This window comes from Schistocerca serialis, chromosome 1 (genome assembly GCF_023864345.2).
Source record: "Schistocerca serialis cubense isolate TAMUIC-IGC-003099 chromosome 1, iqSchSeri2.2, whole genome shotgun sequence".
Lineage (NCBI taxonomy): Eukaryota > Metazoa > Arthropoda > Insecta > Orthoptera > Acrididae > Schistocerca > Schistocerca serialis.
In genome coordinates this window covers 210,077,590-210,092,403 of record NC_064638.1, presented here as the reverse complement: position 1 = coordinate 210,092,403, position 14,814 = coordinate 210,077,590, and the positions used below count along the sequence as shown (strand labels likewise).

Sequence of the window (14,814 nt, the reverse complement as noted above, 5' to 3'; positions counted from 1 at the left end):
GTACAAACCAGTAGTTCACTGCAGCTCTCTTCTTTAGGCTTCACATTGCACATCATGTTTACAACCCTGCGTGTTTCCACATCTACAGGCTCAGGTGTAACAGATTTCACAGAATCTGCCATTTCAGGTGATATGGCTCTCTGTCGAGGTGGTGGTGGTTTCTGTTGCGAGTATGCCGTTAATGGATAAATACCGAATCTGGAAGGGTTAAGATTGTATGTTTACAATACATAACACATCACAGGATAATTAAAAGCAAATAAAAAAAATGAAGTTTTAGAAACACTTCAAAGCATCGTACTGTCAATTTATTCAATAAAGCCACATCTGAAAAATCTGTATAGAGGCTTCCCATGACAAATGGACTAGATACTAACTTAACATCTTCGACGAATTTTTCCAGCTTCTCTGCAACAGGAATATCAGCCATTCTCATCTGAACACATGAACCTCCAGGATGAACGATCTCCGCCACAACCACATCAGGACCAAAAAGCCTCTGTGTGACCTCATCTGTTATAGTTTCTGAAATGCTGCCTAAAAAACCAACACAAAAATTATTTCAAAGGTAAGTTCGAAATATGGAAGAATGAAAGGAATGAACATACAAATTGCATGAATTCCAAAGCAACTATCATTTTATGTAAAGATTTTCAGGCTTTGCATTCCTGTAACTACCAAGTGTTACACATTGAAATAATAACTGGCTGAGAAACCTACGACTGGCCAGTTATTTATTTACAGCTGTGCCCGAGACTCTGTATGCTGAAATTTATTTTTGCATTATGAAGTTTCAATGTATACAATTTTTGAATTAGTAATATTGGGGACATGAACGAAGAGCTCGCTTGCTTCACTAATGTGGGAGAGAGCCACTACTGCTGGCCATGTGCATATCAATTGTCACTAAGGTCCATGCCATCAACATGCAGCATCTGGCCTTGTGCACTGTTTATATCACGGAATAACAGATGCTCAATAGTAATTGAACATATTTGAATCAAAATAGTAAATTGTTAGGGACAAGCATGACTCAAGGTATGAAAACTCACTAGCCTGTGCCTCTCCTTCAAAATTTCTACTTCTACATGGTGGTCACAACCTATGATTGACGTCAATGTGCAACAACCACTCACAGATGGCAGGACGCATCTACATCCACATCCATACTCCACAAGCCACCTGACAGTGTGTGGCGGAAGGTACCTTGAGTACCTCTATCCGTTCTGCCTTCTATTCCAGTCTCTTATTGTTCGTGGAAAGAAAGATTGTTGGTATGCCTCTGTGTGGGCTCTAATCTCTCTGATTTTATCCTCATGGTCTCTTCATGAGATATACGTAGGAGGGAGCAATATACTGCTTGACTCCTCGGTGAAGGTATGTTCTCGAAACTTCAACAAAAGCCCGTACCGAGCTACTGAGGGTCTCTCTTGCAGTGCCTTCCACTGGAGTTTATATTTCATCTCCGTAACGCTTTTGCGATTATTAAATAATCCTGTAACGAAGTGCGCTGCTCTCTGTTTGACCTTCTCTATCTCTTCCATAAACCCTATCTGGTATGGATCCAACACTGCTGAGCAGTATTCAAGCAGTGGGCGAACAAGTGCACTGTAACCTACTTCCATTGTTTTCGGACTGCATTTTCTTAGGATTCTTCCAATGAATCTCAGTCTGGCATCTGCTTTACCAATGATTAATTTTATATGGTCATTCCATTTTAAATCTCTCCTAATGCCTACTTAGAGATAATTTATGGAATTAACTGCTTCCAGCAGCTGACCTGCTATATTGTAGCTAAATGATAAACAATCTTTCTTTCTATGTATTCGCAGCACATTACACTTGTCTACATTGAGATTAAATTGCCATTCCCTGCACCACGCATCAATTCGTTGCAGATCCTCCTGCATTGCAGTACAATTTTCCACTGTTCCAACCTCTCGATATACTACAGCATCATCCGCAAAAAACCTCAGTGAAATTCTGATGTTATCCACAAGGTCATTTATATATATATTGTGAATAGCAACGGTCTTACAACACTCCCCTGCAGCACACCTGAAACTCCTCTTCCTTCGGAAGACTTCTCTCCATTAAGAATGACATGCTGCGTTCTGTTATCTAGGAATTCTTCAATCCAATCACACAACTGGTCTGATAGTCCATATGCTCTTACTTTGTTCATTGAACGCAGCAGTGGAGGGTGTGTAACGCATGTTCAGTCGTCGTCGTATTGCAGAAATGGGAAGATTTATCCGACATCCAACAGGGCATGATCATTGGCTTTCTGGACAGGGTGGAAGCATTTCCAAAATGGCTAATTTGAACACTGTTCACGTGCTGCTGTGATTAAAGCACACCATGCATGGTAAAATAGCACTGTCCAATACCAGTACCGAGGTAAATGTGTTGCACCAGGGGTAATAGATGAGAGGGCTGAATGATGGGAATGTGTGCAGGTGAATAAACCTGCAACTGTTGAGCAGCTGACCACACAGATGAACCAAAGGGCTACAAACAGTGCCTCCTCAATGACTGTTCAGCAAACACTGCCATGCATGGTTCTCTGCAACAGGCGACTGCACCCATGCTGACTGCTCTTCATCGGTGACAAAGGGTGGAATTTTCACACCATTACTGCAACTGGACATGCATTGAGTGGTGATGGGTGGCCTTTTCAGCTGACTCTCATTGTATGTTCCATCAGGTGGACAGCCATCGTTGGGTATGGTGTGAAACATCTGAAAGCAAACAGCCTGCAACTTTATGGTCTGGGGAATGTTTTCGTAGCACTCCCTGGGTTATCTCGTCATTCTTGAAGGCACAGTGGATCAAGATAAGCATGCACCTATCCCTGGTGACCATGTCTACCCATACATGTCATTTGTTTCCCTCAGCATAATTACATCTAACAGCAGGGCAAGTCAACATGTACATTACTCACAGTGTACATGCATAGTTCCAACAGCATTAGGACAAGTTTAAATGGTCACTAAACTCCACAAATTTAAACCTAATCAAGACTCCGTAGTACCACCTTCAACAGGCTGTTCGCATTATGGATCCTCAACCGAGAAATACAGCACAGCTGGTCACAGCACTGGAATTGGCATGTCAGTATCTTCCAGAATCTCATTGCCTCTCCTCCTGCACATCTTTTGAAAGCCAGCCACATAAATGTGACTGGACAGTGCACAATGTTACACTGAAAAGGACTCTGAAACGTCTGCGAGTGAAGAGTTCTAAGGAGCAAGATAATGTGTGATGTTCTCAATCGGCATTATGTTGTGCCTCTCTTTCGGGAGGAGTTCCCACAGAGTGAGTTCTCGAGCCACTGAAAGTCTTGCTTCATGATTTTCATTGGATTCTCCAGGCCGCATAGTCCTCAGTCTTTTAGCCGTTTTAATGTATTCAGAAAGACCCATGTTTTCTAGGCATTTTTAATTGTAAACAAAATGAAATCAAAAGATAATAGATAGGCACCCAAATCACAAGGTAAATTTAATAAATCTTTTTTCCTAGTGAAGAATATAAATACAGCCTATCTAAAGATGCACAACAATGTCGTTAAGTTTTTAATACACAAAACTAAATCAGAACATCCGTATATACCAGCCAACTAAATTCAATGTTTGTTTTTATTTGTCAAGATAAGATTTTGGTGCACATTTCTGTCACTGACAAACTTCCAAAAATACATCTGTCACTGATTTAAAAAAATTGACAGTGTGATCTACTGGTTCTTTGGTCTATTACAAAACTAACAGCACCATCTATTGGTTCTGTGATGTACCATGTCAGGATGATTAAACATCTGACTAATAAGTTGAGAAAACTGTTTTCAGTGTAACTGTAGATTACAATACCACCTCCCCACCAACACCAAAAACAATTTTGATGAAATGAAGCCTACATGCTGCCCAAAGCTACACGTAAGTTACCTTTGAAAACCCCCACGAAAATTCATCTAATAGAGCTGGAGATTAGCAAGTTCAAACAGACATACATTATGGTTTTTCTATTTTATTATTTAGATGATGATGATAGTGATAATAACAGTTATATGAAATTTCTTGTAGAATGTAACTACTTTTGGACTAACAAACACCACTCAACAAAAATCAGAAGGTCGATTTGTCGATAGGAACACTCAAAAGAAAGTAAACTTGCTAGCTTTCAGAGTTATCCTTTGACAAGCTAGAGTAAAACACACACACACACACACACACACACACACACACACACACACACACACACACGAGAGAGAGAGAGAGAGAGAGAGAGAGAGAGAGAGAGAGAGAGAGAGAGAGATGCCAGCTGAGCTATCGGTGTCGATGTTATTTTTCGGAAAGTGAATTGGTAGTGGTGGGGTAGTGTCAGGTGGGGTGGGTACAGGGTGGTGAGGCCACTCTTACAACACATTCCTTGCTCCCATGATCACTCTGGCCTGAATCTTAGGTAACCCACAGTCCCTGCACCTTCCACTCAACAGTTTCCTGTTCCTCTGTCTGGTCACCCCTCCAAATTCACCTCCCCACATGCTATCAGCATGTGCCACTTATCACCAGCTGCTACAATTGTGCCAGCCCCTATATCTGCAACCACTCACTCACGCATTTCTATCTGACAAACTGGCTGCCTCGCTCTGAGCCACTGTTCACCCACCCCAGTCTCTCTCCCTGCCTCACGTCTGCCCACCCCAACTGACACTATCCCCACCACAATCACTCCACCTGCCCAAAAACTGAAAAAATAGCAGGCCCTGCACTGTTAGTTCAGCTGGCTTTTGTGTTTCTTTTGTGTGCACCTATCGAAAACTCAGAGCTTCTGCTTTTTGGTGTATGGTCGCCTTTAATCCAAAAGTATCTATTAGGTCTAAAAATTTGCTTCCGCCGTTTTTCAGTAGACAACATTAGTGGAAAGTAGTGGCAGAAGTCGTAGGTCATAAGTGCCATACAGTAAGCTTAGGCATTTGAGAACATAACATCATCAAAATATTAGTCGATTTTTGATTGCATCTTAAAGTTATTCTCGGCTGAATATGTCAACTTACAAGCCCAATTCTCGTCATCTGCAGTAGGTTTTAATTTTCTGCCTTGATATGAAGAAAACTGCGGCTGTGGCTCATAAAAAGATGGGTAAGACCTATGATGAGACGCCTGTTAGTGACAGAACTTTGCAGAAAACGGTTTCCATGCTTCAAGAACAGTGATTTTGACGTTGAAGACCAACATGGTTGTGAAATAGAGAAAGTTTTTGATGCTTCTGCAACTGACAGGAACAATCACAGGAGATTGTTATCGAAAGCAATTGATGTGTTTGAGCCCATCACTGAAAGACAAACGGCCACAATACAGCGATAGACATGAAAAAATGATTTTGCAGCAAGACAGTGCACGACACCAAGTTGAAAATCCCATCAAACCATACTTGGAAACATTGAAGTGGGAAGTTCTACCCAACCTGCTGTATTCTCGGGATATTCTTCCCTCTGACTGCCACCTTTCGTGATCTATGGCACACGACCTAGCTGACTAGTACTTGCAGTCATGTGAACAAGTGCCAAATTGGATCGATTCATGGCTCATCTCAAAAGATACCCAGGATTCGTATGCTGCCCTACAGCTAGGGGAAAGCAGTGGTCAGTGACGGCCAATACTTTGAATCTAAATGTTTCGTAAGTTTTTCACAATGAAGTCTCGAACTTTGAGAAAAAACGGCGGAAGCAAAGTTGTTGACTTAGTACATAACAATAATAATAATAATAATAATAATAATAAATGCAAATACAAAAACAGGCAGAAATACCATGATTACAGTGTATGTAATTATGCCATACTACACTAAGAACAGAAATACTATGTAATGAGTGTGAGCTATGTACTTCATACATTGGTACCAACACTGTAGTAATAACTAAGGAAGGTAGATAAAGAGGACAGACAACCATTCAATGACAGACACACATTACAGACTGAGCCCAGCCTCAGCCTGGACATAGATTGGTCATGAAATTTATTTATCTGAACTGTTCCAGCAGTTAAAGAGTAAACCATTTATGGTACCACAGACAATCAAAACTGAAACAGCTGGGTGCGGATATGAACTCAGCTCCTCCCAAATTCAACTGCAATTTGATAACAACTGTGCCATTTTGCTCAGAGAAAGTGAAGAGTAGGGCAACAAAATCTAGAATTATTTATATACAATGATCAGCGAGAATATTATGGCCACCAACCCAGTATCAATACAATCCCATCCAGGCAATAGCAGGATCCCTTGGAAAAGAATAACTGATAAGACACACGCATGGTGCACATAGTATCAGTGAACATGCTGTCCACCTGTAGAATGGTGAAGACACACAATCTATACAAGTTTGGCCGCGGGCAGATTATGATGTCCCAGAGGCTCGGCAAGAGCATTTTGGAAACTGCATGACTTATTGCGTGTTGGGTGTTCGAGGAGTGCTGCAGTGAAAGTCAAATCATGTCTAGATATCATGGGGTTCAGTGACTACCCCTCACGACAGATGTCAGATGTCGTAAGCTGGGCTGACTGGTAAAACAAAACAGGCGGCAAACTGTGGCAGAACTAACATCCGACTTTAATGCTGGGCAGAGTACAAGTTTGTTAACAGAAAGTGGAAGCATGTGCCAATGGTTCAAGCATGTGCCAATGTTAAAATTATGACATCAACAACTATGACTGAAACGGGAATGTGACAATCAGCACTGGATGTTGGTGCAGTGGCAGAGTGTTGTATGGTCTGATGAATCCTGATACCTCCTCCATCAGGCTGATGGGAAGGCACAAATCCGTCCTCTTCCAGGGCACCACTCCTTGACACCTGCACTGTGGAATTGAGACAAGCTGGCAGCAGCTCCATTATGCTCTGGGGAACATTCACGTGGAAATTCATAGGTCCAGTGGAGCTTGTACAAGGCACCATGATGGGCAAGGAGTATCATACAGTGGTTGCAGACCACTGAATCTGATCGAACACATCTGGGATGCAATTGAACATGGCATCAAAGCTCATTGCATCGTGCGTGCGTGTGCGTGTGTTTAGTGCCAACTCCCTTCAGCGCCCTACCAAGACCAAAGTGCTTCCATGCTGTCCAGTTATTAGGTAGGTGGTTCTAATGTTCTGGTTGATGTGTGTATATAAAAATAACTGGAAACAAGTTTTTTTAAAAAAGTGCAGTTACTAAAAAGAAGCATCAAATGAAAGTGAACTGAATGCTTTGGTCACATATTATGTTATCTGAATACTGCCATAATGTAAATTAGTGCAGCAAAACAGCCCAGTGGCATAGCAAATTATAGTAAATGTACTAATGTAATCAGTCATGCACTTGCTCAAAAATGAAGTCCACAAGCACATGCCGTTCATTGTGGAATGAACAATTCGTACAAAAATAGTGAGTAAAGCATTCACATTATACAATCAAGTGACGTGAGTCTGTTATGCTACCCATCTTATGGCCACATGAGCTCGAGATGCCAAAATCAAGTCAGGTGCTAACAAGATGCCTCTGCTGCTGTGAACACTGTTGCAATGCACCTGTAGCTAGGCTGCCTCCATAGTTTGTAAATCCAAAGAAATTTCCACATTGTGTTTATGGCCTTGAGACTTCTTTATAGTTAATAAGACCTCTCAGTATCACAATCAAGATATTGTTTTACAGTATGGCAGTAACTGCCAAGGGAACAGGACTAAACAGTTCATTTAATTTGAAATAATTAGTTAGCATTTGTTCATACTAAAACAAATATTTCTACAACACATCACAGTGTGGCTTCAGTTGCCAAAGACGGCACTCATGTGTGAGCAGTCTTTTTGTTGTGCCTATTTGCGACTCAGCATTTCCACTAGATGATGAGTAGCAACTTCCCTTTTCATAATATTGTTACAGCCTATCCTGGATTTTCAACTGTCCGATTTTTGGTAACAAATTAAGGTAGCATTAGATAGTGAATTTTACATAAATGAAACGTAGGTCAGTTCTGCCTGTTTCACAATTTATATTAGAGGTTCTGTATGAATGTGCATACTTTCAGACCTGTAGTTTAACATTCTGGGGCAACACAGACTGCTAATGTGTGCAATATATTATGTTAAGTTGATAACTGAACATCTTGCAGAAACTTCTTTAAGGACCTTAAAATTCTTATTTTTACATGCCATTACACATACTCCATAATGACATTTGTTGCTAATAATGAGTGTTATCCCAAGAATAAGAAATTCAAAACAATACTAGAAAAAAGAAGTCATTTCAATGTAGACTGTGACTGTGTCTTGGGTTCACAACGTAATATTATATTCTGGTGCGAGAGGTTGTGTGTCATTTCCAGCAGATACAGGCAAGAAACTGAAAATCCCCACATATTTAAAAAATAATGTAATTAAACAGAATATTTACACTTTGAAATGTTAGTCTGAATTTCATTATTAATGTTGTTAGAGAAGCTTTATCTTTTCCAACATATGGACAGCTATCAATGTACTCTGAAAATGCTGCAGTTACATGTTGTTGTTGTGGTCTTCAGTCCCGAGACTGGTTTGATGCAGCTCTTCATGCTACTCTATCCTGTGCAAGCTTCTTCATCTCCCAGTACCTACTGCAACCTACATCCTTCTGAATCTGTTTAGTGTATTCATCACTCGGTCTCCCTCTATGATTTTTACCCTCCACGCTGCCCTCCAATACTAAATTGGTGATCCCTTGATGCCTCAGAACGTGTCCTACCAACTGATCCCTTCTTCTAGTCAAGTTGTGCCACAAACTTCTCTTCTCCCGAATCCTATTCAATACCTCCTCATTAGTTATGTGTTCTACCCACCTTATCTTCAGCATTCTTCTGTAGCACCACATTTCGAAAGCTTCTATTCTCTTCTTGTCCAAACTAGTTATCGTCCATGTTTCACTTCCATACATGGCTACATTCCATACAAATACTTTCAGAAACGACTTCCTGACACTTAAATCTATACTCGATGTTAACAAATTTCTCTTCTTCAGAAACGATTTCCTTGCCATTGCCAGTCTACATTTTATATCCTCTGTACTTCGACCATCATCAGTTATTTTACTCCCTAAATAGCAAAACTCCTTTACTACTTTAAGTGTCTCATTTCCTAATCTAATTCCCTCAGCATCACCCGATTTAATTTGACTACATTCCATTATCCTCGTTTTGCTTTTGTTGATGTTCATCTTATATCCTCCTTTCAAGACACTGTCCATTCCGTTCAACTGCTCTTCCAAGTCCTTTGCTGTCTGTGACAGAATTACAATGTCATCAGCGAACCTCAAAGTTTTTACTACTTCTCCATGAATTTTAATACCTACTCTGAATTTTTCTTTTGTTTCCTTTACTGCTTGCTCAATATACAGATTGAATAACATCGGGGAGAGGCTACAACCCTGTCTCACTCCTTTCCCAACCACTGCTTCCCTTTCATGCCCCTCGACTCTTATAAGTGCCATCTGGTTTCTGTACAAATTGTAAATAGCCTTTCGCTCCCTGTATTTTATACCTGCCACCTTCAGAATTTCAAAGAGAGTATTCAAGTTAACATTGTCAAAAGCTTTCTCTAAGTCTACAAATGCTAGAAACGTAGGTTTGCCTTTTCTTAATCTTTCTTCTAAGATAAGTCGTAAGGTTAGTATTGCCTCACGTGTTCCAACATTTCTACGGAAACCAAACTGATCTTCCCCGAGGTCCGCTTCTACCAGTTTTTCCATTCGTCTGTAAAGAATTCGCGTTAGTATTTTGCAGCTGTGACTTATTAAACTAATCGTTCGATAATTTTTACATCTGTCAACACCTACTTTCTTTGGGATTGGAATTATTATATTCTTCTTGAAGTCTGAGGGTATTTCGCCTGTCTCATACATCTTGCTCACCAGATGGTAGAGTTCTGTCACGACTGGCTCTCCCAAGGCCATCAGTAGTTCTAATGGAATGTTGTCTACTCCCGGGGCCTTGTTTCGACTCGGGTCTTTCAGTGCTCTGTCAAACTCTTCATGCAGTATCTTATCTCCCATTTCTTCTTCATCTACATCCTCTTCCATTTCCATAATATTGTCCTCAAGTACATCACCCTTGTATAAACCCTCTATATACTCCTTCCACCTTTCTGCCTTCCTTCTTTGCTTAGAACTGGGTTGCCATCTGAGCTCTTGATATTCATACAAGTGGTTCTCTTCTCTCCAAAGGTCTCTTTAATTTTCCTGTAGGCAGTATCTATCTTACCCCTAGTGAGACAAGCCTCTACATCCTTACATTTGTCCTCTAGCCATCCCTGCTTAGCCATTTTGCACTTCCTGTCGATCTCATTTTTGAGACGTTTGTATTCCTTTTTGCCTGCTTCATTTACTGCATTTTTACATTTTCTCCTTTCATCAATTAAATTCAATATTTCTTCTGTTACCCAAGGATTTCTATTAGCCCTCGCCTTTTTACCTACTTGATCGTCTGCTGCCTTCACTACTTCATCTCTCAGAGCTACCCATTCTTCTGCAGCTGTGTAGTGTAAGAGAATGCTTTTCTATTGATACACATATTATCTTGATTTTTGTTGTTGTTGTTGTTGTTCTCTTCTTTTTGTAGTAGCTGTGGTCATCGGTCTGAAGATTGATTTGATGCAGCTCTCCATGCTACTCTACCCTGTGCAAGCCTCTAAGTGTGAATAACTACTGCAACTTACTTCTTTCTGAATCTGCTTACTGTATTCAACTGTGTCTCCCTCTGTAATTTTAACCCCCCCCCCCCCCCCCCCCCCCCCCGATTTCCCTCCAATACTAAATCGGTGATCCCTTGATGTCTTAGAAAGTGTTCTATCAACTGATCCCTTCTTCCAGTCAAATTGTGCCACAAATTTCTGTTCTACCGAATTCTCTTCAGTACCTCGTCATTAATTACGTGATCTATCCGTTTCATCTTCAGCATTCTTCTATAGTGCCACGTTTCAAAAGCTTATATTGTCTTCCTGTCTAAAATTTTGTCATTCACGTTTCACTTCCCTACATGACTACACTCCGTACAGATACTTTCAGGAAAGACTTTCTAGCACTTAAATCAATATTCGACATTAACAACTTTTTCTTCTTCAATAATGCTGATCTACAAAGTACCATTTTACGTTTTATATCTTATGTACTTCGGCCATCGTCAGTTACTTTGCTACATACATAGCAAAACTCATTCACTACTGTGTGCCTTGTTCCCTCAAAACCAGACTACATTCCAATATATTTGTTTTTCTTTTGTTGATGTTCATCTTATATCCTCCTTTCAAGACTCATCCCATACCATTCAACTGCTCTTCCAAGATCTTTGCTGTCTATGACAGATTTACATTATCAATCTGCAAAGCAACTCAAAGATTTTATTTCTTCTCCCTAAATTTTAATTGCTACACCAAATTTTTCTGTTTCCTTTACTGCTTGCTCAATATACAGACTGAATAACAGTGGTGACACGCTACACACCTGTCTCATTCCCTTCTCAACCACTGCTTACTGCTTCCCTTTCATGCCCCTTGAATCGTGTAACTGTTGTCTGCTTACTGTGCATGTTGTAAATAGCCTTTTGATCCCTGTATTTTACCCCTGCTGCCTTCAGAATTTCAAAGAGAGTATTCCGGTAAGTACTGTCAAAAGCTTTCTGTAAGTCTACAAATGCTACAAATGTAGGCTCATCTTTCCTTAACCTATTTTCTAGATCTAAGGTAAGTCGTAGGGTCAGTATTGCCATGTGCTTTCCTTCATTTCTCTGAAATCCAAACTAATCTTCCCAGAGGTCGGCTTCTACCATTTTTTCATTCTTCTACAAAGAATTTGTGTTAGCATTTTGCAGCCATGACTTATTAAACTTTTAGTTTGATAATATTCACACCTGTCAGCATCGGCTTTCTTTGGAATTGGAATTATTACATATTTCTTTAAGTCTGAGACTGTTTTGCCTGTGTCCTACATCTTGCACATCAGATGGAAGATGCTTTATCATGTCTGGCTCTCCCTAGGTTATCAGTGGTTCTGACAGAATGTTTCCTACTCTGGGGCCTAGCTTCGACTTAGGTCTCTTGGTGCTCTATCATGTTTTTCCCCGCAGTATCTTATCTCCAATCTCATCTTCATATACACCCTTTTCCACTCTTCCATTTTTATAATACTGCCTTCACGTTCTCCCCTGTATAGATCCTCTAGATAGTTCTTCCACCTTTTAGCTTTCCCTTCTTTGCTTAGGACTGGCTTTCCAACTGAGCTCTTCATGTTCATACATCTGCTTCTCTCTTCTCCAAAGCCATCTTTAATTTTGCTGCAGGCAGTATAATTGCTTCTAAATCCCTGCAATATTTGTCATCTAGCCATCCTTATTCTCCTGATGTATAATACACAACGGAACGACTCTTGAAGTCATTTCCATAGTTATAAATGTATGGAGATCATCAATAAGTGCAACTGATTGCCGGCCACGGTGGCCATGCGGTTCTAGGCGCTACAGTCCAGAACCGCGGGACTGCTACGGTCACAGGTTCGAATCCTGCCTCGGGCATGGGCGTGTGTGATGTCCTTAGGTTAGTTAGGTTTAAGTAGTTCTGAGTTCTAGGGGACTGATGACCTAAGATGTTAAGTCCCATAGTGCTCAGAGCCATTTAAACCATTTTGCAACTGATTGTTAGTACACTTTACAGAAGCAGCCAAAAGGGCATCTTTTGCCTGCTGGTGTAACATTAATCCCTGAAGGCTTTCCTTCACTATATAATTTTCAGAATGTTGTGTCTAAATAAACAAAAGATAAGGTAGATTTCTCAGAACTTTTACTGTGTTCAGAACAACATATGATACTGATTCTCACTATTATGTTCAGCTTTTCTCTTCAGGAAAAATTGTTTAGTTATGTTCAGTCTCTCTCTGATTTATACCAGAACTTGAATAATGTTTAGTTATATGTGACAGAATACAGCAACCTTGAGTCTCTCCTAAGATTTTCTCTATTTATGAGTGAATTCTTTCCATAGAAAAACTTCATTGTTACGTAAATTGTACTCACTGTTTAAATGTTATTTTAAGATACACTGCACAGAAAACACACACACACACACACACACACACACACACACACACACACACACACACACACACACACACACACAGACAGAGAGAGAGAGAGAGAGAGAGAGAGAGAGAGAGAGAGAGAGAGAGAGAGAGAGAGAGAGACAGCCTTATATACTGGTTGCTAGCAGCTTTTACAACTAATAAAGACTGCTTTATAATTTTAAATGTGAAGAGCCAACAGTGGCAGCTGTCATGCTGACAGGCTGCTCCATTACTGTTGCATTTGTTTCTTGTGAAAATCTGTTAACATGATGCTTTCCCTAAACTACCTTAACAGCTATGATTTAAATGATTTCAGGTTATGCAAAAATTATACCTGTAGTGTTAACCAACGTATGGGCAGCCAGAAGCTTCAGAGAATGGACTTCGAACAGAAGAGGGTGAAAAAGAAGTTCCCGTGCATTTGGACGTTCTTGCGGATCCTTTTTCAGGCACTGACGAATAAAATCCCTCTGCTGTGGGTCATCCAAAGAATCTATTGTCCTATCTATGTGGTCATCTGTTACCAGACTACCAGAGTCACCATTTCCTTGGATTTCCAGTGCTGCCATCTCCAGTGCACACATTCCAAATGAGTACACATCAATCGAGGGAGACAAAGTGCCTATAGATAGTTAATAATATTAATACAGTGAGAAACAGGAAAAAATAAAATTGTATATCTAGAATATTATTCAGTAAGGTTACAGTTCTAATATGCCAAGGTACATACAGATATGTGCGTGTACTTAAATATGTATCTCATTTTCTATTGTCACCAAATGGTACATTTACAATGCACAATAAAAAGTAAACTAGAAATGGGCTTCTCATACAACTAAATATAAATACTGATAGAATTTTCTAATAACTATAGTATGTTGACCAAGTAGAAACTATTGAACTTATATCTGACAGACATCAGACCACGGTTTCCATAGCTCTCACAGCAACTAAATTAAATGATGCTATACTAGCTTTAACTTTCTACACATCCAAATACATGTCTCATAATCTTCCTGGTTTTCGAAGGTATGCTACTAAATTGCATGAGGCTTCTGGTTAGGAAATGAAAAATTAAAATGAGAAGTCATTAACCCAGGATTCCACCACTTCAAGGAAAAAACTTGTTTAATAATGTCATATACCGTTTTTGAGCATAAAATAACAGATTTATGCTAATGGCTACATTTCATTACATAATCTATGACATCATCAAAAATGATCTTACTACAAATTCAGTAATCACAGTATAATTAACATGCAATCAGATACTAAGTTACATGACATTAATTTTGAAATCAAATTCGAGAGTATTATGAGCAGATAAAATACATACATGATAAAGAATAAGACAGTCATCTTAAACTAATATTTGGGGATTTAAATGTCGAAGTTGGAATCAAGAACGCTGAAGTTCTGTAGCTTTCCTTGGAATCAACAGGAGAAATGAAAGAGGCAAAAGGATAGTTCAGTTTGCTGAAGAGAATAATTTTTTCATCATGAACAATGATTGTAAGAAACAACAAAAAATGGACATTAAGTCCATATCACGAGTCTCTGTATGAAATAAATTTTATTATTGCAAACTAAAACAAAATAATCAAAGACATTTCAGTTTTAAAACCAACTGAATACTGGTGATGACCATAGACTGGTAAGAGTGAAAGTGTGCACAAGTATCCAGCAAGAAAGAAGGAAA

The 14,814-nt window shown here is 39.7% G+C and overlaps 1 protein-coding gene across 3 annotated transcripts in view; it reads right to left on the bottom strand.

The window, feature by feature from the left end:
• Positions 1-14,814, bottom strand: part of LOC126466014 (nuclear receptor-binding protein homolog) — a 457,189-nt gene that overhangs the window by 42,231 nt on the left and 400,144 nt on the right. For all 3 annotated transcript variants that reach the window (XM_050096351.1, XM_050096352.1, XM_050096353.1), the window contains 3 exons: positions 13,450-13,737; positions 378-537; positions 9-198 (listed from right to left, as the gene is read on the bottom strand). In XM_050096351.1, coding sequence (XP_049952308.1) covers positions 9-198; positions 378-537; positions 13,450-13,737 — 638 coding nt within the window. The remainder of the gene's footprint in view (positions 1-8; positions 199-377; positions 538-13,449; positions 13,738-14,814) is intronic.